Below are 27,552 nucleotides of genomic sequence, written 5' to 3'. Positions count from 1 at the left end.
CCTGTCGCGGTTCATACAACACAAGATTTTGTGTTAAGGACAGAGAACCCAGATCTGTTTAGAAATATTGCATTAGGGCAAATACATTTGATCAACAAGATGATTCGTTTCTTGTTTCTCCTTCCGTTTTTGAACACGCACAACTGCTCTGGGTGGACTTTGCGATAAAAGTCCGTTTACCTAACAGGATACATAAACATTATGTTGGGATACACAAATTTTCTTTGAATCGCATCTAAGGGATGCAATACGTTCTTGAGGTAACATGAACTTTGTGTTTGCATGCTAAAATTGGCACAATTGCCTAAACAAAGTGCAAAAAAGCATATGTGAAATTAAATAATGAAGACATGCGGGTAGTGTGCATGATTTCAGAGGACAAGTATCATCTTATTTAAGGATATGTCTGTATACAATGCCACTCCAAAATATCTAGCAGAATTTGAGATATTGAACTTAATGGTTGCACAGCAGAATGGGATGGAACAGGAGGACTCATTCTATAAGGACCATGAATGTACCTCCAGAATCATAACCAATCTAATATATGTCTTCAGATATTGGAGAATGGACTAAAGAGGTACACCAACAGCCTGGAGTTTTGATTCCCAGGGCCGTACTGCCAGCATTGAATACCTCATAAAACTGAATACTATCCAGTAAATACTTAAATACTACATACTGTGTGCTGTTTTTTAAATTTAGACAATCTATTGCAGCTGTTTGGGAAAGTGATTTTATACAGCAACATGATAACGTGTGACTGACTCAAAATAAGCTACAGCTACTGTGTTTGTTGAAGAGAATGATGTGTAACAGTGTAATTCACTGAAGTTCAATCCACCAAGAAGGATATGTCAATGCAAGCACTGGTTTATTTGTCTTTTGGACTATGAACAGAATTACTAAAACTTAAAAAAATAATTTGATTAATGTTTTGGAGAGGCATGACATGGCCCAAAAAACAAGACAATGGATTTTGGAGTTGTTTTATAGTATTTGGATCAGAATGGACCTCCATGAAACAGAGTTTGGCTAAAAGCAATGCTAATTTGTTGAATTTTAAATTTTATTCTTTATAATAGAAAAAACTCTTTAAAGAGTTGATGAACAAGGAAAATGAGAGAGAACAAAGACTAGAAGAGGTGGTTGCTGTGGACCAAGAAGTAGCAGAGATTAGTCAGGATGAAGTGAGGAGGTCATTGAAAAGGATGAAGACTGGAAAGGCACCTGGTTCGGATGATATACCTGTGGAAGTTTGGAAGTGTCTAGGAGAGGTGGCAGTAGAGTTTGTAACTGGGTTGTTCAACAGAATCTTACATAGTGAGAAGGTGCCTGAGGAATGGAATGTGCTGGTGACGATTTTTAAGAACAAGGGAGATGTGCGCAATTGGGGCAACTACAGAGGAATAAAGCTGATGAGCCATACAATGAAGTCATGGGAAAGAGTAGTTGAAACTAGACTAAGGGCAGAAGTGAGCATTTTTGAGCAGCAGTATGGTTTCATGCCAAAAAAGAGTACTACAGATGCAGTATTTGCTGTGAGGATGTTGATAGAGGAGTACAGAAAGGGCCAGAGGGAGCTGCATTGTGTTTTTGTAGATCTGGAGAGAGCTTATGACAGGGTGTCCAGAGAGGAACTGTGGAATTGTATGAGGAAGTCTGGAGTGGCAGAGAAGTATGTTAGAGCGGTGCAGGACATGTACGAGGACTGTAAGACAGTGTTGAGGTGTGCTGTAGGTGTGACAGACAACTTCAAGGTGGAGGTGAGATGCATCAGGGATCAGCTCTGAGCCCCTTCTTGTTCGCTATGGTGATGGACAGACTGACAGACAAGGTTAGACAGGAATCTCCATGGACTGTGATGTTTGCAGATGACATTGTGATCTGTAGTGAGAGCAGGGAGGTGGAGGAGAAGCTAGAGAGGTGGAGGTTTGTCCTGGAAAGGAGAGGAACGAAAGTTAGCCGCAGTAAGTACAGAGTACATGTGTGTGAATGAGAGGGACCCAAGTGGAAGAGTGAGGTCACAGGGAGAAGAGATCCAGAAGGTGGGGGATTTTAGTACTTAGGGTCAATGGTCCAGAGCAATGGAGAGTGTGGAAAAGAGGTGAAGAAGCATGTACAGGCAGGATGGAACGGATGGACAAAAGTGCCAGGTGTAATGTGTGATAGAAGAGTTTCAGCTAAAATGAAAGGAAAGGTGTGCAAAACTGTGTTGAGACCATCGATGTTGTTTGGTCTAGAGACAGTGTCACTGAGGAAAAGACAGGAGACAGAGGTGGAGGTAGCAGAGATGAAGATGCTGAGGTTCTCTTTGGGAGTGACCAGGAGAGATAGGATCAGGAATGAGTACATCAGAGGGACAGTACATGTTAAAGGTTTTAGAGGTAAGTCAGAGAGGCCAGACTGAGATGGTTTGGACATGTCCAGAGGAGAGATTGCGAATATATAGGTAGAAGGATGGTGAGTTATGAACTGCCCGGCAGGAAGCCTAGAGGAAGACCAAAGTGGAGGTTTATTGATGTAGTGAAAGAGGTCATGAAGGTAGTTGGTGTGAGAGAAGAGGATGCAGAAGACAGGGTTAGATGGAGGCAATTGATTCGCTGTGGCGACCCCTGAAGGGAAAAGCCGAAAGGAAAAGAAGAAGATATGTGAAGGTCTGTGAACCATCCTTTGAAGAACCCCACATCAACAGACTGATTTACTTTTATTTTACAGGTATTTTAAATCCAGATGATACTTATCCCTTCCTCGTAGAGACCTTGTCTCATTGTCTCAAGTCTTCATAATGGAAAAAACATACACTATCACCAGACTTTTATTTTCAAAATATTCATTTTGTTTCATGTTGAAAAGCAGCTTTACTCCACTGAAATACATGTTAGTACAGGTTAGTACAAGGTCAGGGTCTGTCCATGAGACAAATGCTACAGCCTGATAAATGTGAAAAGTCCAGGGGCCAGTGATGTTCTGCTTAATCAAACTTGCATAAAAACATCCCATGATACTGCAAGTGACTCCCACCGCTGCCACCAATGTAGCCTTTGAGGACTGAGGCGTTCATAACTTCTGTTAGATGGAACACAAAAAGGTACTTTTGAAGAAGCATCAGCCCTGGTCCTTTTATTGTCACTCACACAGAAGAACCCAGTGGCCACACCTTTCACAGACGTCACACAGCTATGTCACAAAACAAAAAAGGTAGTGCCATTTACCACATTATTTACACATATTGCAGAAGAGCAGAACCTTTTTTTTTCATTTTTAGTATATTTATATATAATAGAATAGAATAGAATTCCTTTAAGTTCAATATATGTGAGTGTACAACAAAATTCTTCAACAACTCTCTATGCAAAAGGTTCAAGTACAAAGTAACTATAAATAGAAAACAAGAAAAACAAAATCAAAACAAAAATAAAACAGGTACAAAAACATGCAATTATGAGAATATATTTACTATGAACCCTCAAGATTGTACAATGTACTACGTGGCAGAGGGCCAGTAGCAGCAATTGCAACAAGGACATTACACAATGTTTTTAACTGAAACAGACTTCCAACACGTAAACTCTTACTTTCAGAGTACTGTGTTCTAATCACACTAGAGTAAAATGTGTTGGTTAGTCTAGAGGTCCGTGCCTTGATGGATCTGTACCTGTTCCCAGAGGGCAGCAGTGACAACAGGCCGTAGGCGGGGTGTGAACTGTCACTGGTGATGATTGTGGCCCTACACAGACATCTGGTGTTGTAGATGTCTGACAGAGAGGACAACTGAGAACCTAAAACCTTCTGCGTTGACCTTCGGACCCTTTCCAGAGCCTTCCTGTCAGCCTGAGAGCAGGTGTTAAACCACACCAGTATATTGTTGGTGAGGATGCTCTCCACAGGACACCTGTAGAAGGACAGCAGCAGGTCCTCGGACACATTTACTCTTCTTAGCGACCTTAGACAGTATAGGCGCTGTTGCGCCTTTTTCACCAGGGCATTGGTGTTAGTGCCTCATGTAAGGTCCTCTGAGATGTGCGTTCCCAAGAACTTGAAGTCGCTGACCCGTTCCACCAGGTCTCCCCAGATTAGAAGAGACGGGGGATCCTCCCTCTTCCTCTTGAAGTCCAGCACCATCTCCTTGGTTTTCGAGTTCAGTGCCAGGTTGTTGAGGGAGCAACAGGTGGTGAGGTTCAGGACCTCCTCCTTGTAGGGATCATTATTTGTGATCAGCCCCACCATGATAATATCAGCAAGTTTCACGAGGACGTTGCCTCTGTTAATCAGGGCGCAGTCATGGGTGTAGAGGGTGTACAGCATTGGACTGAGTACATAGCCCTGGGAGGCCCCAGTGCTCACAACCAGGGTTGAGGGGTAGTAACCCCCCATCCTGACTGACTGCAGTTCGTGAAAAAACTCCCGATCCATGAGCAGGTGTGCTCGTCGATACCCAGACCGTGCAATTTGAACAACAGTCTGCTTGGACCAAGTGTGTTAAAGGTAGAACTGAAGTCTACGAACAACATCCTCGCATAGTTGCCAAGGTCTTCCACAAGTTCACATACTGTGTGGAGGGCTGTGTTGATAGCATCACCAGTGGACCTGTTGGCCCTTAAGCGAACTGGTGTTGATCAAGACTGGGAGGCAGCAGAGATTGTATGTGCCTCAGGACCAGCCTCTCAGAGTACTTCATCACTGTGGAGGTTAGATCCACAGGTATGTAGTTTTTCAGGCTGCTGATCAGCAACCAACGTACCTGTCCCCAAGAAAAAGTTGATTTTAGGCAACTGGGGACTGTGCAGGTGGCCAGTGAGAGGTCAAAGATGGATGTAAAGATCTCTGCAATGGGTTCACACCATGGAGGACCTCTGTTCTCACAGTGAGGGTCAGGGTGTCAGTGGGTAGCAGCGTGGGGGCATCCTGCACCTCCCCAACTTCAAGCCTCGCAAAAAAGAGATATAGTTTCTTCTGCTAGGTCTGAGCTGGTGCTGGCGGTGGAGCGGTTCATATTCAAAAGCTCGCGGACGCCCTGCCAAGCACATTGGCGGTTCGCCTCCTTGACGTGTCCCTCAACCTTTCTGGCATAAGCTGCCTTGGTCTGATTTATGCCCCTCTTCAGATTTGATCTGGCCGAGCTGTAAACAGTGGATGTATAGGTGTTCAAGTCCTTTTGTGCAAATATGTCCCAGTCGGTCGTCCTGAAGGAGTCCTGTAGTTGTGGGATGGCATCTTTTGACCTGATCTGTACGGCTCCACCTCAGCAGGTGTTCTCTGTATGAGGGGTCTGTATGCTGGGATCAGAAGCAAGGACAGATGGTCCGATTGTCTGAGGCGGGGGAGAGGGGATGCCCTATATGCTTCCTTGATATTACTTTAAACTTTATCCAGCATGTTACAACCAAATGTTGCACATGTAACATGCTGATAAAATTTTGGAGGCACAGTTCTTCAATACAGGTGATTAAAGTGCCCGGCTACAATGAAGATGCCATCCGCGTGTGCTGATTGTTGTTTGCTAACTGCAGCTAGCAGGGTCTTCAGCACTACGTTAGCATTAGCAGCTGGCGGCTGCTAATGCTAACGATTACCATGATGACCGTGTGCTCTTGGGCCAGGTAGAAAGGATGACATCTTAAAGTAATAAACTCCACGTCAGGGGAACAGTGTTTCTGTCACTGTAACATTGGTGCACCACCTGTTGTTGGAGTAGATCACCAGTCCTCCTCCTCTGCTTTTCCCAGTCGCATATCCGGTCGGCTCAGTGGGCTGCGCGGCCTGCTAGCGTGATAGCTTTGTCTGCTATCCCCAAGCGAAGCCTGGTCTCCGTAACAACAACAACGCTGCTATCCCACAGGTTTTTCTGTGCGATTGGTTACATGGATGAGGCATGGCTAATCGTCAGCACCCGAGACAAAATTATGAGGATGCAGCTTACAAAAGATCTGTGAGCTTGTTGCAGTGTCCACAGGAGAATATATGAATTAAAGGCAAAGAAAACAGTTGAGTGAAAAAAACTGTATTGCATCTTTCTTTATTTCTAAAACTGTTTTCTTTTAGAATGACTACCAGGCTTTAATATTTTTTTCTTTTTACCTAAACAGTTATGACGTTGTTATTTACAAAATTATTAAAATTAAGTTTGTTTAGTTTTCACATTGTACTATAAGCAAAACTCAATCCTTGCATACAAATTCTATTGTATATTCTGTCATACTTTTGGGATGCATAAACGTCACATTGGGATGCACAAATTTTTTTTGAAGCACATCCTGGCGATGTATTACTTTCTTGAGGTAAAATTAAGTCCGTGTATGTAATTTATGTAACGTATGTTATATATATATATATATATTTTATATACACACACAACAATGCCTGGTTCCTCGCGGTTAATGTGTTCCAGGCCCACCTGCAAAAAATTAAATTCTGCAAAATAGCGACAAACGATTTAATTTATTTACTGTAAAATGTTAATGAACCCTCCCAATACTGATATTAAACCACCTCATATCTGTATTACCTTTTCCCACACTATAGACTTTTTCAGGCACTTTTGTATTTAAAAAAAACTGTTTCTTTACTACATGGAAGTGTACTGCATTCCAATAGTATGTGCGTATGTTACTACATGACTACCTGCTAAAAATCTGCAATTTAGTGAAGCCGTGCATCTTGAAGCACGAATAAGCAAGGGATTACTGTGTGTGTGTGTGTGTGTGTGTGTGTGTGTGTGTGTGTGTGTGCGTGTGCGTGTTTGCGTGTGTGTGTTTGCGTGTGTGTGTGTGTGTGTGTGTATATACTCTATATATATTTAAGAAAAATGCATTAAAAGATCATTCTTATCATAAATATTATCATGATTTCTGGTCATGCCAGCAAGTGTCTCCCTTGAGCTGTAGTCACATTAGACCGTACGCGCATGCTATTGGCTGACAGCATCCATTTGTACAGTACGTTCCCAAACTCACGGCTCCTTCTGCAAGTTTAAAAAAGTGTTTTAAACAGCCCATCAGAGTGTGGGAAAAGGTAATACAGATATAAATGGGTTTAGTATCAGCGTGGGGAGGCTTCATAAAGATTTAAATTACACATAAATAATAACATAAATATTATGGATTAATATCATGGATTTTCAGTTTCGCGGGTGGTCCTGGAACGCATTAACCGCGAGTAACGAGGAATTACTGTATCCTCAAATGGCAGTTAGACCAAGTTGTGTTTGGCCTTCAGTCATACAGAATATCTGTGTGGCTGTTGAATTAAATGGAGGAAACATCCCTTACTTTAGCTCTTTCTAAAGACTCTGCAGATGCGATTAAATTCTGATGGGATTCCTTTTGTGAATGTTTCTGATACAAAAACCTACTGTATGTATTATTTTACAGCTGCTTCCTTAACAAAATCTATCAATTAAAGTTGAGAGGAAGGAAAGTAATAACACAGTCACAATGCAAACTCAAACCAATGTGCCTGAAGTCAACCTCATCTGCGGATTTTTGACCTTTGAGACATTTTGATTTGAACATACAAGGCAAATACCACTGCCTTAATTGCCTATATATAATTGACTATAAAAGCTTTACTCACAGTTAAAGTCTGGGTCGATGGATTTTCCTGCCAGGAGGCTGTTGATGGTAATCTGATAGATGATATGAAGTAGCAGGAAAAACATACTAGTGAGGCAGAGAGACTGCAACAGACGCCCTGTGAGGCCTGGAGGGAGAAAAAAGCTACAGTTAGATCACAGCCAGCACTCAGGTTAAGGATTTCCACTTCTCCATTCAGACTCCATTCACGCACCAAAATGAAGGGAAAAAAAGTAAATTGCCGGTTATTTTCTAAAACACATGGATTTTTTTTCTGGCGCATCCTTTTTTTATGCTGCTTTTGACTTTTGATATGTATGCATTCAAAAACCAGTGATGTTTTTATAGAGAGGAAGGAGAACAAAGATTTTATTTATGGCCATGTGTCTTGATGTTCTAAAGCTCACTTTGAATTAGCATTTCACATTGCTTCATTATTCATTCTCAAATCAACATCAAGAGTACTTTGTCAAAGTGTTTTCTTTTACTTTTCAGCAGTTGAATCACAAAATATGTGTATTTCACCTTACTTAACCACAAGGCCTCACAAAATTATAATGTCAGACAAGGCCAATGAAATGGTTTAAACTTTTTGATACAATTATTTAATTGATTTTTAAGACTTCCCTGCCAATCAATACCAAAGGGGCAGCAGTTGGTCAGTCCACTAAGTCTTGGGCTGGGGACCAGAAGGTGGCCGGGTCAAGGCACACAAAGACTAAATAATTTCAGACTGTGAACTTGTGGTTGGAGACGTGCCAGTTCACCTTCTGAGCACTGCCGAGGTGCCCTTAAGCAAGGTGCCCTTAAGCGAGGTGCCATTAAGTAAGGCCAACCTGTTCTTTGGGAGCAACACAACGTAGCTGCCACCAGTGTGCATGTATGCAGGGGCCTGTACATACTGTATATACATGTGTGAAAATACAAAAAACAAAGGGTGGCAAAATAATTTTCCTATGGGGATGAAGGAAGTATTTTAAAAGAAGGAAAACTTTGCTTCTATTATTGTAAAGAGGTGTGAAAAAGAAGGGTTTCATCATGCTCTGTTAGAGGTCTAGTAGAATAAGTATAAACCTGATAAGTCATCCATAACATCAAATATTTATACAAATTCATGCAACAGTACGAAGACTCCCACCAAAGGGACATTCTCATGTCAGTACCCAGTGAACAACACATATAGTCCCCACTGCTAAATGGCTGATACCCATGCATGTTTAGTTTGTTCACCTCCACTGAAAATTAAATGCTTTCAAGGGGAAGTAAAACCAAACACTGCAATCACGACATAAGAGTAAATCCAAACAACAACAAGTTGCACAGACAGTGATATTCTCCGGTTAGGACTGAGTCCTTTAGACAGACTAGTTGCTGGGCATACATCTCTCCTTTGGCAGTTTACAACAAATTACTGTACACTGAATGAACTATATTCAATGTAGATTAGTTTAATCGATTTCAATGCTTTTTCATTTGTATTCTCAGTATGTTTGCTGAGCAGGTTTACAGTAGTCAGTAGTAGTCCTCTCCAGTTGGGGGGGACTGTTACCTATATTGCATATTACTGTTCACTGCTTAAGTTATAATTCATTTATTTATCACTTCAAAAAGCCATGTAAAGAGAAACTGAAAGCTGATCATCTACAGCACTATTAGAGCCCACTATCACAATCATTTCCAACACAAATTGTATATAATTACGTTGCACCTAAGGGAAACCCTTTTTTTAAATTGGTTTCCAATAATCCTTCAAAACTTAATCATGCTGTTAACTAAAACTATGAATACGCTGTTTTTGTCAGGCAGACAGATTGAAGGTGCTCATCTGGATTTATGTTGTTGTTTTTTCAGCTTGATTACTCAATAGTTTCCACAATAATGTCCGGTAAAAAGTTGTATAAGTATAGTATAGTATAGGTATAAACATAACTGTATTGCTGTAGTATCAATCAAAATGGCTGTCTTCAGTTGCTATTTCTTTTTTTTTATTTTGCAAGATGTTTTCTATATGTTGGGTTATGTCCATTTTACTTCAAGTATTCTGATCTTGTTATGACCCTACAGTCTCTGTTTTAGTCTGTTTCAGTGTTTTGATTCAATTCTCTCTATGGCGCTCTTGTACTGAATGTCAATGCTTATTGTTTTATATGTCTTGTGCATTCCCTGTTTAGTTTTCTTTCCTACATTATCCGTCTGCCCACCTTTCCTTAGCCCTTATGTACTCCTGTAGATCTGGGCCATAAAACTATGGCCATGCAGGCCATATGGTTACCAACTTACCATACAACCACTTCACAGAATTTTATAGAAATGTGCTGAACCATATTTGAAGTCAACAACCATCAGAGACATGACGCTTTACTAGAAGACTCTTTAACTATTGATGAAAATGTAAGTGGTCCACTTTCTGTCCTCCCTCTTCTTCCTCTGCATCCTTTACTTCCTGATTGTTATTTCAGCTGGAGATGAACAGAGACAGCTCTAGAATTGGATGTTGTTCCTCCACCAATATGGGTTTATGTATTATTAAATATTGAATACAGCCTCGTCCAGAAATTCATATTATGTTTAGTATTTTTGCAGTGAGCACACGGCATAAAGGCACAGTTGAAGTTGGGTGGCCACAATCACAGTCATCTCTTTTTATAAGCCTTCTCTGTGATTTATACTGTCTTTCTTTGACGATATGTGGCTGCAGTGTAGGCCCATGTCAGGTGGTTTTCATTTATCAAACTCTCCTCTGAAATAAAGAGCTTAAATACCTTTACCTTTACGTCAGCTGAATTATCTATTAACAACTGTTCAATCTACACAGGTTGTGTAATCACAAAATAAAACCTATTTAAAGAACCAGTGGAGTTTCAGGAATTTTTTTTATGTCCCTCCAATAATTGGGTAGGTTATGCTTTATCAAAAACAGGCCTGCTTCTATTTTCCATCCCTCTCTCTCTCTCTGAGGATAATTTCTTTGCCATCATTAAAGTTTTTTTCCTCAACTGTACAGCTTGATATACAAATGTACTGCTAACATTTTTAAAAATATTTATATATGCAGTACTTGCAATCAAACCAAATCCAAGCCTAAAACTCTGCTCAAAAACCTCAGAGCTGCCTCTGATGGATCACATCTCTGGACTTCAGATCTGGCTGGATTGTTCTTATCAATATAATTGCTCTTTTTTCTTTCATGAAAGTGTGTGTAATCCATTCTCATCACACAGAAACTGAAATTCTCTGGGGAAAAAAAGCTAATTTAGGAACAACAAATCGAAGCTATGGGAAGTGTGAAGTTTAAAGTCATGAAGTAAATCTTACCCTGCATTGTTGTGCTTGTGGGTTCTGCAAAAAGTGGAATAAGCAGGAGATAGATGAGGTAGACAAAGGACAGGGCATTGTACCTGAACAGGCAGGCTGCAAGGGAAAAAAAAAACAGATTAAAAAACAAATACATGTGACCATAATAAACAACAACAAAATAGTTGACACAGCACACACTCAAGGAAATTTGTCCTCATTCTGTGTATTAAATAATAGTTCAATGTTAATTGAAGAGCAGAATCTGGCAAGAAGTCTGAAAGCAGCTAACAACCTGCCTGGTCAGGAGCCACACAAAATTGTAAAGGTCATCAAATGTTACCTGAGCAGAAAATAAACTCTTTATCATGAAAGGGCAGAACATTCTTGCAACTAATTTTTAACTCACATTCATTATCTTCTCTCCTGGCCTACATCACAATAACAGTCTAGATTTAATTAGGCTGTTATCATCTATGTTAACACCGATATGTTAATAAATAACTGAGTGTGCAACCAGACACCACTACACACTCCCAGAGACAATTTCATTTTGAGATGTATTTCATGGATGGTAAGCAGGGCATCTTGTTCATCACATCACAATATGTGATGAACAAGATGCATTTAAATATATTTCTGAAGACTGAAATGGGATTTAGTATTTAGTTTTCATTTTTGTCTCAGGATAAAATTACATTTGATGGATTGAATTAATGTGGATTTTCAATTTTATTTTTTTAAATTTTGCTCTTTCTGTTTCCGTAAATAGAGGATTGTCTTTTTCATTAATGCAAAGACAGTAAAATAAGCTAATACTGACAGTGACTGATTGAGGACTATACAGAGTAATTCATTACATAATTAGATAACTGATAATCTGATTGGGTTAATTTTTATAAGCAGAACATTCTAGTTCCAGCCTCTGTCAGCATTCCCTAAAGCTTTATAGATCAAACAAATAATTTCCAATTAACAATGAAAATAATCTAAATTCAGTTCAATCTTTCTAGTTAGGAAGTGTCATGACACATGACAGACATTATGTAACTCACACACTCACCCTTTCCGGAACACTCTTCCTCCAAACACACACAAACGCACACGTGTGCACACACACACAAACACACGCACAGGCACACAAACACACACACAGGCACACACACACACACACACACACACACACACAGATATAAACACAACCTGTCAACTCACACGAATCTGTTTTTTGAGCTCATGATGAAAGTAAAATCATTTAAGTGCCAACATGACTTCTAAAAACCATTAATTGATGTATTGATCTACAACACACCTCATTTCCCAGAGGCAGACCAACTATCCTGTTCAGGGCTTTTACCAGTTAAATGGCTCACATCACCTGCTGACTAAACATCTATTAACCCATCCAAAATGACCCTGCAGCAAATATTTAACCTGACATTTTGCTGAAGGCTATGTGCATGAGGAACACAGCCTCTTTATAACCACTATTCTCTCTTCCATAAAGTGTAAAGCATCATTTTTCCTTCAGTGAATTTGAGCATTTTTGGGTAAGAAAGGAGTGCAGCAGGGAGGGACATATATATAGTAACTTTATACAAGATGTGGACATATAGTCTTACCGATTTATTTATGGTTATATCAACAAGCACAAAGTTTATAGCCATGATGTCTGAGATTTCTGAAAGCTACTGAAAAATTACACTTAACTGGTGCTTTTATTTATCTTTGGAAGCTCAAAAGCCCATTCATTGACATTTGACTTGGCTCTGACTTTTCCCCTGAACCTACAGTAAGTGAACCCCCTTGTTTGTTGACAGAGACCAATATAAACTAACAACAGCTCTGACATATTAAGGGTGCTGTTGCCTTTGCATAGTATTTCAAGCGTATTCAAATGTGTCATTAGGAAAGTCAAGCACCAACACAGTAACCTCAAAATGCATTTAACATTGTTGTTCAATATATTTTCCATTTGAATCATTCCATCCTGCGTCTGTTGGATGTGTCCAAACTATTGTCTATTCCACACTACCACAGATGATGCCTACTAATGTCTGTTTAATTTAACAAACAAAAAAGTCACATTGCCGTAATTCAATGAAGAAATAGATAATCTGTAGCCAGATGGCCTTGCAAGACTTCAGGCTCTTGACCACAGTCTTTCTGACCATTTGCTCTCAATTTATGACTCACCATCTGAGGATTTTTACACAGGGAATGAATATAAAGTGCCTTTGTTTTCAGACATTAAATTACTGTAAAAATCCCTATTCGTGTCTGAAACAAGCTTTTGTTTTTCCCAGTGAAAGCTTTTGTTACAACCACACAAATCTTATATACTGGAGCAGAAAACTATCCTTACATTTGAAATCGAGACTAAATGCTTTCAGTCCAAAAACATAAATGTCATGCAGAAAGAAGATAAGGTGGTGCAGTGCCTGGTCAGATTAGCACTGACAGATAATACCGGAATTTAGGCCCTCTGAGGAAAAGGGGTAACACAGAATATATAACATGTCTTTAGTTAGAGCATAAAAGTTGATATTAAATGGATCCAATCATACATTCAGATTCTAAGGAATGCAATTCAAACACTGAATTTACCATATAGAACATGCTTTTTAAAAAATGGTTGCTGTTCTTTTTTTTTCTAATTATAATGGCAGCAATAACAAATAAAACATTGACAATAACACTACTATCTTTTTTTTACTTTAATTTATTTGAAAGGCACACTATATAATTGAAAAATAAATGTTGCAACTTGATGCACTGTATCAGATTATAGCTTCAAGATAATTTGCATCTGTAGTCGCTTGGCAGGTCACATTAAAAATATAAGACAACAGACAAAATAACACAAGAATAATCAGAAAATAATAACCACAACACTGACACATACGTCTGTGCAACCCCCCATCCCTCCTACACCCACACCCACCCACACGTAGAAGGCCGTCCTAAGGACCAAGTTAGCGTTTAGAAAGCTGAGCAGATTTTAACTAAATTTTTAGGTGGAATTTGAAAATACAGAGAAAGCTGCAGTCCTTACAACATCAGGCCGGGTGTTTCACTACGATGTGGCTCTTACAGAAAAAGATGATTGCCCAGTTACAGTGCGGTGAAATGGTTTTGTACAATCTCGTACTGTATAAGATATTCCAGTGGATCTAATAGAATTAGACGAATGAGTGTGGACACAAGGTGGGGCCATTTAAAATTCTATAGATCAAGTATGTCAAAGTCACGGCCCGCGGGACAGATCTGGCCCATGATGTATTATTTATGGCTGGCGGGATGATTTACTATTAGAACCGGCCCGCAAGCCACCACACCGCTAGTGTTTTGCAAGCACCAACACTACACTCTCTACAATGCAAAGGCAGCAGAAGTAAATGCAGCGCAGAAAGCAGGCTTTGGTTTCATAGTCTATCAGCGCTCAAAGAGGAGGTTAAGTTTAGCTACTCCCCTCTTCTCAAAACTGCCTAAAAGGAAGGTGAACGCTGAGAGCAGGGGGTTTCAAGCCAAGTGGGAGTCTGAGTGTATATTCAGAGAGGTAAGAGGTAAAGCTGTGTGTCTTCTGGTGAGTTTGCACGCTTAATCCCCGACACATTGCCTCAGCTGCACATCCAAGCTGGTTGGATGCTCTCTATGTCTAGCCGCACATACAGTACATGTGTGAACTACTGTTCTGTCTGATGAAGCTGAACAAAAACATCACACAGGAGCCATCTGACTGATAAACACCTTCACTTCATCCTGAGGATTTCCTCAGCTCAGAGCACGACCCCGGACATTGATGAACTTGTACGAAAGATGGTGTCTCATCAAATATCAGGGTCAGCCTCAGATAAGTGGGCATCACAGAGCAGTAGCGTATTTTCAGTTTTAAATTCAGTTAAATTTTTACATTTGTTTCTAGAAGATGTGAAAAAAATATTGTTTTGTCTGTGTACCATAGATTTTTTATTTTATTTATTTATATTTATTTTTCAGTTGAGTAGACTCAGGGACAATTGCAGATAAGAGCCATGAGAAAGAACACAACTGATTTGCTTTGCTTTTTTTTTTAAATTTTACTATTTGAAATCAGTGATTGGTAGTATCATAGAGCAGGACAGTAATGCATTTTCAGTTTATACTGCATACAATTTCATTAATGTGTTTATTTTGATATCAATGTTTCTCCTTGAAGTTACTGACAGCCATAACAAAATATTGCTTTATTCATATATATATTATGGGTATTTGTTTAAAGATGTGGCATCCCTAGCCTGTCCCCCGCAGGTGATACAATATGACATGTGGGACAGAATCATGGCATGAATCCAGAGAGAGGCAGTTCCTAATTTATTTAAAGGTTGTTATGTTGTATTTTATAGTTATAACCATTTATTTGACACGCCAGCATTTCCAACATGGCCTATCTGTGTAGAGTTTGCATGCTGTCTCCGTGTTTGAATGGGTTTTCTCTGGGTACTCTGGTTTCCTTCCATCATCACGAAAAATGTGTCTAAGAACTTTTAGGTTGTCTTGGCCCGTAGAGGCAAGCGCAGAACAGGACCAACTCTCCATCTAACCTTGTAATTCCGTTGTGCAGTTGTATAATGACAAGAAAAGTTTCTTTCTCTTTTTTTATTCATTCAGTGGTTCCTGACTGGCCCTGAGGACCTGGTGTGGCAGCCCATGATGCAGGCAGTACTGGTCTAATGCTGGAGTCTGTGACTTGATTGCTTGTTGTTCTTAATGGACCTAAGAAACAACAGACTGAAAGATCTTCCATATTCTTATCATAGTGGGGACTTATGAGACGTATGGGGGACTGTTTGTCTTCTATGGTGACCAGCAGCACGGGGGCACCACAGGGGACCATGCTCTCCCCCATTCTCTTCACCCTCTACACATCGGACTTCAAGCACAACTCGGATACATGCCACATACAGAAATACTCCGATGACACTGCGATTGTGGCATTTATCCGGGGGGGTGATGAGGGGGTGTACAGGGCATTGGTGACTGACTTCGTGGAGTGGTGCCAACAGAACCAGCTCCAGCTCAACGTCTCCAAGATGAAGGAGATGGTGCGGGCACCTCCCTCTCCACAACCAGTGACCATCGAGGGCAGTGAGGTGGAGGTGGTAGGAAACTATAAGTACCTGGGACTGCAGCTAGACAGCAGACTGGACTGGTCACTCAACTCGGACTGTGTGTACAAGAAGGGGCAGAGCAGGATGTACTTCCTGAGGAGGCTGGCCTCCTTCAACATCTGTCCTAAGCTACATCTCATGGTCTATCAGTGCATAGTCTCCAGTGGGCTGTCATACACCATTGTGTGTTGGGGTGGTGGGGCCAGGAAAAGAGATATGGACCGTCTTAACAGACTCCTTCGTGCCCAGTGCCATCAGGGCGTACAATGACTCTCTTAGGAGGAGTGGGGGGGAGTTGGCGAGGTCAGCAATGGATTTAATTTAATTTTATACTGTTTATATTTTAATTTTTTTAGTATATGTACTGTTAATGCTACATGTGTCTCTTAGTGTAGTGTATGTCTTGTCGTACGTCCTGTTTTGTTTTTGTTTTTTCCTGGTGTTTGGCTGAGCAGTGGATATGTGCCATCTCCTCCGGGATTATTAAAGTATCTATCTATCTAGTGTTTTTCTGAAGAGGAGACCACAGATTTTTTAATCACTCTGTTGGATTTTAAAGGAACCTGTTATCAGAGGAGAACTTTTTAATGTAAGAACTATTGCAGGAGCATCAGTGGAGTCCAAATTAATCAAGGCTAAAATCTCCAATGTTCGATGTGTGACGGAGATTTGTGGACCCACTCTAGATGATGCTGCTCTGTCCTCAAGGAAAGCCTACTGAGGAGCTGAAAGAGACGACTCACCCAACAGCAACTGACTGATAGATTTTTATTGTGCATGCCTTTTAAACACAAATGATGATGATCCTTTCCCCGTACAGAGTTTGTATCTTTGCTCTAACGACCCCATATACAACCCAATCAGCCTCAGTGACAGTAATGGGAAAAACATTTATAAATTGATGATAAAGATTTTAAATGATTATAAACAAAGATTGGGTTGACACGCCATGGAGGGTTCACCTTGGTCTGGTGCCAGGTGTGAGCCCTTCCTGGGAGTCTTTCTACAAGCCACTGTTAACAGAAAAGGTTGGAGATCTCCAATGGAAGATGTTACAGGGCGCTGTGGCCGTCAACAGTTCTGTTTCGATTTTAAATCCAAATGTGTCGGAAAACGGTCCATTCTGTTCTCGCAGAGAAACTGTTTTTAATTACTTCCAGACAGTCAGAGACTCAACAATCTGTTCCTGTTTTTAGAGAGAATTTCTCTCATTTGGTCTTGTTTTTGACAAACAGGTATACATTATTTGTTTGAAACATAGGAAGAATCAAAAAAAGAATTAGCAGATTATAAAATTTCTTCAGAACCAAGCAAAGATGGCAATTTATTTAAGCAGGAGGGAAAAGGTTGAAGGTTCGTCTGACTACAGTGCAGAAGCCATTTTTTTCTAAAATGTGTCAAACAGGAATCAGAATCGATTTTAATTATTTCAGAGCCATGAACGATTTAGACATTTTTACAAACTTGTGTTGTTTCAAAGGTGTCTTATGTTCTGTGTTGAGTGAGAAGCTTGTGTTCAGTCAGTGGTTGGTTTAATTTATGTATACTTTTTTTAGATAGCTGGTGAAACGTCTTTTATTTCAAAGGCACATTCTAATTAATCCAAAGGAAATAATCAATCCTTGATCCTTATTAAGATAGTGCATGTAATAATCTTCAAGTATTCTAGTTTAATTTTCACACGGAAAAAACATGTGAAACAACAGTTCCCTTTTTCTGTTTTCCTTTTTGTCAAAATCTCATTTTTTTAATCAGAGCGTTGAGCAAATCAATTTCTGATTGTTTCATACGTCAAAAAAAAAGTAAACAAACCACATTGTATGATTACAATTATATTATATTACAATTTATATTTATTATTGAGCCACACAGAGATGCAGACAACCACGCACGCACTCACTCACACCTAAAGATAATATGAAGCTGGCCAATTTACCTGAAGGTTTGTGATCTCCAATGGAGGATTTTACACGGCGCTGGGGCCGTCAGTTTTATTTCGATTTATAATCCAAATGTATTAAAAAACTATCATTTCTGTCCTCATAGAGAAACTGTTTGACAGTCCAGGAAAATGTGAAAGAGACTCGACAATCTGCTCTGTTTTTTATGTGCACGCAACTATACCAAAAATTTGGTGAAATGTGTTAATGTGTTCATCGAGTTCATACTCCAAACACACCATGAATCAGACAAGCTGCAAAATGTTTGGTCAACAAAACTTTGTGTGTGTGGGGCGGGGGGGTGCTGTGTACACATGGGCTCTGTGCTTTTCAATAAAGGTGCTGTCAGATGGCCAACAGGAAACACAGACTATGTAACATCAGCAGACGAGTCTTTCACTTGAACAGAAGGGCGATGAGGCGAAACATATATTAAGCTAGACATATAGACTCAGGATTGTGCTGGTGTTTCTGATCAGACAGCATGTGTTCTTTCATAATATAATAACATATTCACAACAAACATCTGTGACATTAAGGTGAGAGAAATGATGAGAGAAAATAAGTTAAACTCAAAATAAAATGATCTTTCAGCTTCAAGTGTTCTAATAATGAAGACAAAAACAACAATCCTCTTTACTCTGATAAGCTGATGGGTTGATGGTTATTGATTTACACCAAACTCATTACATTTTAATTAAGATGAAGGGAAGTCAGCCTGTGATGACAGACAGACTTTCTCTTATCCCTCACCATCTGGTCCTGTAAACCTTCTTTCTACTTTACATTTCCTTCATCCTGTCAGTTACACTGTACAACTGCAGTGAATGACAAGTGCTCATTTGCACTTTGAAAAAACATAAAATATTAAAGGTATGTTTACGATAAAAGGGAAGGCAATTCTTCTAGCCCTCACAACCACATTATTAATTCATACTGTTAAAACGACTTTCCACGAATTAATGGAGACAATGCATGGCCTCAAAATTGCTCTTGGAAATAAACGGGGCGTTGGGCAGTCAAGTGATGCATTATGGTAGTACTGAGTGGGTCTTATCTATAGAAAGTATGCTGCTACCTTTTAAGTATCTCAGCCCTGTAAGTCTCACACAGACACCACAACGGAACCACAACTGCAGTTAGACACTAATCATTTTTCATTGTGGTCTACCACAGAATTAAAACACAAAGTGAAATGTATTTTAAAGACGCTCAAGCCAAGATATGACCCACCGACATTTAAGACTATAAAACTACCAGTATCTGAGCTCCAAACATGAGCATGTTCCAGTATTCAAAGCAACTAAAAACTGCTCCAAAATTAAGTTAATCTGCCAAGTTTAACTCTGCATTGTGAAAGAGTGAATCAAAACATAATTTATAAGGACAATAATGTCATCCGCGCTGAGCATTTTTCTTAACAAAGTTATAAAAAACAGAGCTTTCCTGCAGACAACATCTCAGAGTAAAACAACAGTTTTTTTTAATCAATTGCCAATAAGTAAAATTCAGAAACAGTTACAGAAACTAAACAAAGTTATTTTCTACTTAATATAACATAATTTATGCAATTTAAATGAAATCTGATTTGAGCAATTGAGGTATAAGGAATAGTTTCTTATTTTGTTCTGAATAAATTATGGAGCAATTAACTAGGCACTGTAAACTTGAGGAAAGAGGAAAAAATGCTCCTAATATTTTCATTTACTAGCACTGCTTTGTTAGTTTCTATATTACTGAAATGTAAGCAGAGTGGACAGTGTAAGGACTTCAAAAGTTTGCCTCTGATGAAAACTCAGTGGCTCAAGGTTCTGTTGAGATTCTTTAATGTGGGTTCTCAGTCATCCAGCTCATGGTTATCCAAAGCTGTTTAAATCAATCTACTGGGCAATGAAGTCCAGTGGATTGATAAACAGCTTTGGAGAATGTAATCCAAACAAATGTGTCAAACAATTGAAGAAGCTGAAGCAATGAATGATTGAGTTGTTGTTTTTTATTTAATGTGAGCCTATAGGTTTATAGATCTGAACTCAGCAGTGATGAGAAATCAAAAGGGACCTCCAGCACCATGAAGTCAACCACAAAAATGATAATAAAAATCAATCAAGAGTTCACAAAAGATTAAATCTAACTTCTACTCAAAAGAGCAGTAAGACGTTTCACGTACACGGTGAGTGTAAAAATTGGGGGCGAAACTCATTTAGACGGATTAAATAAAAGTAGTAACAATATTAATTGCGATACATACTTAAAGTTAGTGAAGGTTACATGTGCAACAAACATGAGATGAGATTTTCGTGATGAAAAAAACAGTCGATTTATTAGATTTTTGTGAACACTCACCGGCTGCCAGACACACTGGTAGCAGTAACCTGAACACCAGCCCGCACACCACCTCAGAGGCCATGGCTCCGGGCTCCCCGAGAAGAATCCAGGTAAAAGGAGCAAAGAATTTCCTCTCTAGGGGTTTTCTTGCATCCCAAACTCCTTAACGCCGTCAAATCCCAGCTGATATAAAACTGGTACTCCCCCCCAAACGGCCACATCAGCTCTCCCTGGTGAAACCTGGACTCCGCTGATTATTCCGTACTCCAGGACAGAACATTTGCCTTGGCTTATTATGATGGTTCAGATGCTCAGACGCAGTAAAGTCATGTTACACTAACTGAATAACGGACTCAGGTGCGCAAACGACGGCGCTGGCAAAGCGCGTAAAAATGCCGGACAAATGCTCAACTGCAGTTAATCTTCTTTTAACGACAAAGTTACATTTAAAAGAGTCCTTCAAAAATATCAGAAAATGTGTCCTTTACTTATTTACTGTGAGAACTGGGGTCTCAAAACGACTTCATAATTCATCCTTCCCGTTTTCACTTTCTGACTTCTATTGAAGGTTGTCTTCATTGATTGACACGTGGCTCAGCCAATCAAAAGTCTTCATTGGGGAACGGTCTATCCCACTCTGATATAGTGAGACACGAAAATTCCTAAAGTTAGCTAATAAGATGTTTCAAATTAACATTTGATTTCACAAGCATTGTTTCATTTATGTCCAGATATTTAGTTTTCAATTTTAAGTCAGACGTCTAAAATGTAGCATCACCACGTCCAGGAAGATTTTGTAAATGTCACAGGAGTTTCACAGATTTTCGCATTTCAGTTCTGCAGTCCCCTTGTTTAGTGGAGAGAAACAGCGACACCTAATGTTATAAAACCCAATATGAACAAACGGCACCTCACCCAATTCCACTCCTTGTTGCCACAAAACTGGCCTACAGCATTTCATTTGATTCGATGTCATTAAATTTTCTGTTTGATCTCCTCTAAGACAAATATATGTTTTTAATTGTCCGCATCCCTGTTAATAATATCAATGTACCTTTAATTATTTAGAAAAATACTGTCATGTAAAAAGAGAAACTGAAGAAAGTTGAAATTGATTTTCTTCTTATTTCCCTGAAACACTAATAAAAAATAATTTGATATTTATTTACAACCCGCATTAAAAGAAACTGCACTGATGAACAAATCAGGGAGCACCGACCTTATGTTTACTTGTTTTTATTACATATGGAAGAACATCCAAGTTTAGACTGGAACATTAGTATACTCTATGATTGAAATCAATCAATCATGCCTGCTTTTATACATTTAGTGACTGTATTGACAAGAGAATGATCCATATGTTATTCTTTTTTAAGTCCATTAAGCAGGGAGAGAGTGAAATTTAATGGGAGTCATCAGGACGAAGCCAAGTGACCCTCCTCAGCCTCCACATTTAAAACACAGAGCACTTACAGCAGCAAAGGTCTTACATGGGATGAGATGAATCATTGCTCTGACAAATCACCACAATGGATTCAGTTTGTGAAAATAAAAATACACAGCTAAATGCTGGTGAGGTCAATGCTGGCTTTGAGAGTTCATCAGCGTTCTGTCTACCTCTGCCCTGCAGGGTCCCTTTTCCATAAAAATCCAGACAAGCTGAATTCTGCCTCAGCAGTCATGTGGGAGCAGTCAGACAGTCACCTTTGCGGCCCTCCACTGCAGCCAGCCGTAATCAGTAACCAACCTCCAAATGTGTCAGCCTTTGATTTGTGTCTGCTGTTTGAAGTTGGGATCTGCTGATCTAATCCCTCAGATGAATCTCCCCACCTATACATTTGAATAAACTTCATGCAGTCATGCTTTTTATCTCCACCTACTACCTGTCAATAAAAACGCCTAACCAATCACGGCGCATCTGCCAGAAGGAATCACGTGAACAATACAGTATGGCGCAAAGCATGTTTTTTGAAAACGCCGAGCATGCGTTGTTGTGTATTTTCCAACTGATAACAGCTCCATGTCGAAGACGCATTGATAAGCATGCTTGACAGTTGGATATTTGTTTGTCTGTTTCTTCCCTTATGGGTCATAAAGTTTATATATTTATTCATTCATTCATTCATTCATCATTCATTCATACATGTTCATCGCCAATGCCACTTCTGGATTAGTCTGGGATGCGCTGCCTGCTGGTGGGAGAACTCTGATGGAGGTCATCCTTCAGGAGGAACGCTGTGAATTTCCACACGTCCCGGTCCCTTTCTCGGAGTTGTTATGCTTATAAACATGTTGATCAACGCACTTACTAAGTGTGGACATGGCCTGATTCAGGCAGTGGTTCAGGTTGTGCCGCGAGTTTTGACAGCAATATAAGGCGGGTGTTTTCTAAAGCAGGGGAAGTATTGTTAAAAAAAAAAATGACATAAGACCTGCCACAGTGGACAAAAATTTTGTTTTTAAATAAAAATCAATGATATGACCCAAGCATAATCACTGGCTATACCTAAACGTTACAAAAGCACAATCATTGTCTGGACCACAACCCCAACAACCTTGCCCTCACTGTACGTTCTTTATTTATTTATTTCTGTATTTTAATTTTCGTCATGTCCAAATGATCATTTTCCATACTGCCAGTGTGTGTGTGTGTGTGTGTGTGTGTGTGTGTGTGTGTGTGTGTGTGTGTGTGTGTGTGTGTGTGTGTGTGTGTGTGTGTGTGTATACTTGTGCAAGCATTTGGAGTTAAACAAAAGTAATTTCCCTATGGGAATTATTAATAGATTTATTCATGTGATTTTCTATACCCCCCCCCCACACACACACACACACATAGTGTACTACCATCAGTAAAATACACATGTTTTTCATACTTCCTTATTTTACTGACATTTTTATTCACAGGCTTTCTACAAAATGCCACACACTTCAAACTCATGCCGACTGATATTTTAGCATCCAGTAGATGTCGTACTAGAGCACATGAAGCCTCATAAAGCTTGGAACCCCAGTGAAACGATTGGGATGAAAAGCTTCAATGCTTCATGGGGCTTCATCTGCCCATCACTAACTATAAATGGACTTCCCAGTTAACATTATTTTAGAGTTTCATAACTGTTCCAACAATTTTCATGTTTTTGAGCAGAAAGTCCAAACAGCAGGAACTACACAGAAAACGGCAACGAATTCTGAGTGAAACTAGCTGGCTAGTACGAACAGCCTGTCCAACTATGGTTTCCGTTTGGAATGGGACAATCGATGTGGTATCCAAAATGCTCCTCAGGCATCTGACAAAAACGCTGTTAAACTACACACAGTTCTGTTCATGTAGTCAGCTAACAGAACTATCCTTTTTCTAAGATTTCTTTTCGATGTGCTCTTTTGACAGGTGCCTTTAACGTTAACTCTCACGATTGGTTACCTTTCTTTCTCCAGTTAGCCTGCTGGAGAAAGTGCTCGTCATGGTGGGGGTTCCCAAGTTCTAATATGATTTATTTTGGGGGTAGCAGCCTGAGATGGTTGAGAACCACTGGTTTTCAGGACTAATATCAATTATAGATACCAGTACCAGTGAAGATACCAGTACTGGGGACAAAGCCTCTGGCTCTGGAAATCCAAAACCGGTAATTTAACGCTTGAGATTGATTTTACATTAGTCATTGTTTGTGTATTAATGTAGATTATTCATGATTACACTGTAATAATTAACATCTTTGCCCTATAGAAAAAAGCCAAAGTTGCTGCGCAAAGACAGGCGGAGGAGCAGCTATTGTCAAACGATGCTCAGCTCAGCCCCGGTCCAGCAGAATCGTCAAACCAGGAAAACAACGACCTCAGAGACTTGCGGAGCCAGATCAAGGCCTTATAGAAGGAAAACACCAAACCACAAAACATGGTAGTGAAAGGCAAGTATGGAGTATGATATCAATCGTATTAACTGATTTAGATCAGGGTCACTGAGTCCTTTCACTTGATATTGTTCCGATGTGTTTATTTTAATGATAATGATCAAATGATTTGCAGCTTTCAATGGGTTAATTAATAAACTTCACTGGAGATGTGGTTTCCAGGCTCATATTTGCCTCCATGTTTGCTGTCTGTATAATCTTGTAGCACTTTTTTTCTCAGAAATTCCAACTTTGTTGGTGGACGTGAGAAAGCTTGTCAACACCATCACCAACAAAAATGTTGGTGAATGTTGATGTTGATGACCCTAATGCTGAGAGTGACGGCCCAGGTGAAACGTCACTGTGCACACATTGCAGACCTTCACAAGTAAGTATAAGTTGGTACATTTAGGACAAACATTTAAACTGACAGCATTATTGGCATTCTATTGCAATTTGCTTCATTTTTTCCCTTCTATTCGGCCTTCAATTGCTTGTGGTGTTTTTGCTTGTGTCTTTTTTCTTGTGCTCCAATTCATTTAATTTTATTTTATTATTTGAACGTGAAAATTGGGAATGATGGAATCGTCACTGTCTCGTCACATTTTTGGGAGACTGCAAAAGCTTGTACTACCGCCAATGGGATGGCACGGGTGCTACTGATGGGGCTGTTTGATGTGGACGTCCTCCTCAAGTCTAACCTGAAAGAAGGAGTCAGCAAGTTGGATCCCTCTACTGAGCGTCGGCAGGCTCTCCCAAGGAAACTTCAAGCTTTACAAGGTAAAAAGTTCTCAGAGATGGTGCTTTCCCATAATAATTGCATGTGGGGCAGGGGGGCACAGGAGGTGTGAAAGGGGAAGTAATCAATTTTCATCCTTTTTGTTCCACAGATGCTGTTCTAAACCAGTTTCCGGCAGTCAAAGAAGCTGATGTCAGAAAATCCATCAACAGTAGAATCTGCGAGCTAAGAAATCAGGTGAAATGCAAAAGCAAGTGAAGTTAAATAAGAAGTCCCCTTTATTCAAATTGTATTGTTCCGCAACATGTTTAAATCAGTGAAGAACCACCAAGATGGGCTGTTAACCTGGATTAATTGACTGTTCGTTTGGTAGCTTTTTCTTTGCTTTTCGACGGTTCCCAAAAGTCCTTCACAGTTTGCAAAAAAAAGAAAGGTCTTGGATGTTTGTTTTGAAAATAATTGTTCATTGAAAGTGCCAGTTAAGCTACAGAAACAGCATTTTGGAACAATATAAAGTTGTGGCGACTGTTTTAATTTATATTTGTATATTTTCTGTTCAATGGGACACTTTTAAAAATGTTTCAACAAATTGCACTGTTAAGAAATGTTGCACTGTTACAAAATGTCTACCTCCAATCCTCAGGGTTTAGTATGTGTGCCTGATAAAGAAAATAAACGTGGCCATTGATAGATTACCCATTAGTCTGTGTTGATATGTTGTAATGTTTTGCATTGCTCATACAGGTATTAGTTTAATGTTACCATATAATATATATTTAATATGGTACACATATCTGTACCTATATGTAATATATATTCATCCATATAATTTTACGTATATTTAAATATGTATTCATCCATTTTACTTTGTGGCAGTGAAAATCCTGGATTTGTTCCTTTGTTTGATCCACACCAAAATTTTATGGGCTCTATATATCCTGCCCCATGACCCACCAAATATATTAAAATTTTAGTGAATAGTTTTTGCATGTCACTACTGGACATAACTAGTGCACTTGAGGCAGAATCTACCCAGCTGCTGAACAATCGAATAAACGGAAGTCTTGATATGTTTTGTTAGATATTACTCACAAAGGGGAGTCTCTCTGTTGTGAAGAGCAGGCTGGGAGGAGGATCTGATGGGAGGATCGGGAAGTGGGAGGAGCTAGAGGAAGGACAATTTATAAATTGGATAGAGACCAGGTGTGTGTCCTTTTTCCATTTGTTTGCACCAGATCCCTACCACACCTGACAGACATTTTTGTCTGCGTTGTCATGTCCGTTCCTTATTTATCCATGTTTAAATGATTTGTTTAGCTGGGATCTTCATGTTGTTTGATAGACATATGCCTTGTGTTGTTGTTTGGTTGTATAGAGATTTGTTTTACACCTTTCATGTATACTTATCCTTAGTTTCTATTCTGTTTAGATAAAAACCAGCCTACATTGCAGTCAGCCCTTTGATTCATCTGCTGCCCTCACAATAATAAATTACAAAAAAAGGATTGATTGTTTCCATGTGCATGACCGCACAGCCATAGTGTTTTTCAAAGTCACTGTAATCAGTCCACCTGCAACATCTCCGTACCTGACAAGTATTTCATACTCTCTCAAGAATTGATAAGGAAACAGTTGACAAATAATCTGCTCTACCACCGCTATAACAACTATACCTTGATACGTAACGCCGTTAATACACGCAAGGGGTCCTTGTGTCAAATGAAAGCAAAATTCTTAAAGCTGTATTGAAAATAATAATATTAAACAAACACCACCTGCGTTACACGCACTCGGTGCTGTGTATTTTTGAACTTTGAAATAAAATGAATTCAAACAGAATTCCCTTTTCCCTGGCAAGGTTGTAGTCCACGAACTCAGTCCCTTAAATCCACTTTTACACAGCAACCGCTGTTGCACAACAACGTCCACACGTAGAGACGCGGACTAATCGTCGCGTCTTTGGATAGTTCACCAGTGGGAAAAAACAAATAACAAAAAAACATTTAATCCTCAAACATGGCATCAACAAAAAACCCACTGTCCCGGCTCGAAACACAAAAGTCACTATAAAAAAACAATGGTTCAGTCTCACCGGAGAGGGAGAGGTAATCTGGTATTGAGGCGCCCGATTCCTGGTAGCGTCCAATGATCCAACACGGCAGCAGCTCCGTCTTGACCATTTTGTTTGACCATGACATGTGATTTTTAAACACATGTCATGCAGTAAGGAAGGTTTTTTCCGTAACCCAGTTAATTTATTAGTGGCACATGTTTCTCCCCTGGTGCTACTCGATGTCCGGTTTCTTCCTCTCCCCCATCTCTCACCTGTGATTCTCTTCAAACAAAGTCTTTGGGTCCATCTCCTTGACAGGTGCGTCTGAACACCTGGCTGTTAGTCCATTCATCATTCCTAATTTCAATGGAAACACCACTGATTAAAATACATACCGAAAACACATACATATTATGCAAACTTTGCCTTCTTTTGGTGTGTATTCATTCAATCAATGATAATTCCTATGACATACGTTATTAATGTGATGGTGTCACAGGTCCCCCCTAGCTGGAGGCACAGGAGGCTGAACCCAAAAGTAGGGTTTCAGGTTCACCACATTAATAGTGTCCATTTTCTTCTTGTGATCC

General features: G+C 39.6%; 1 protein-coding gene across 1 annotated transcript in view; it reads right to left on the bottom strand.

The window, feature by feature from the left end:
• LOC137612591 (piezo-type mechanosensitive ion channel component 2) overlaps positions 1 to 20,810 on the bottom strand; it is a 199,792-nt gene extending 178,982 nt beyond the window's left edge. The window contains exons 1-3 of the mRNA XM_068341199.1: positions 20,302 to 20,810; positions 10,890 to 10,985; positions 7,576 to 7,701 (exon numbers count right to left, since the gene is read on the bottom strand). Coding sequence (XP_068197300.1) covers positions 7,576 to 7,701; positions 10,890 to 10,985; positions 20,302 to 20,365 — 286 coding nt within the window. The 5' untranslated portion in view covers positions 20,366 to 20,810. The remainder of the gene's footprint in view (positions 1 to 7,575; positions 7,702 to 10,889; positions 10,986 to 20,301) is intronic.
• Between the last annotated feature and the right edge of the window lie 6,742 nt (positions 20,811 to 27,552).

Source organism: Antennarius striatus, chromosome 18, assembly GCF_040054535.1.
Source record: "Antennarius striatus isolate MH-2024 chromosome 18, ASM4005453v1, whole genome shotgun sequence".
NCBI classification, from domain to species: domain Eukaryota; kingdom Metazoa; phylum Chordata; class Actinopteri; order Lophiiformes; family Antennariidae; genus Antennarius; species Antennarius striatus.
This window is presented reverse-complemented; position numbering and strand designations above follow the sequence as displayed.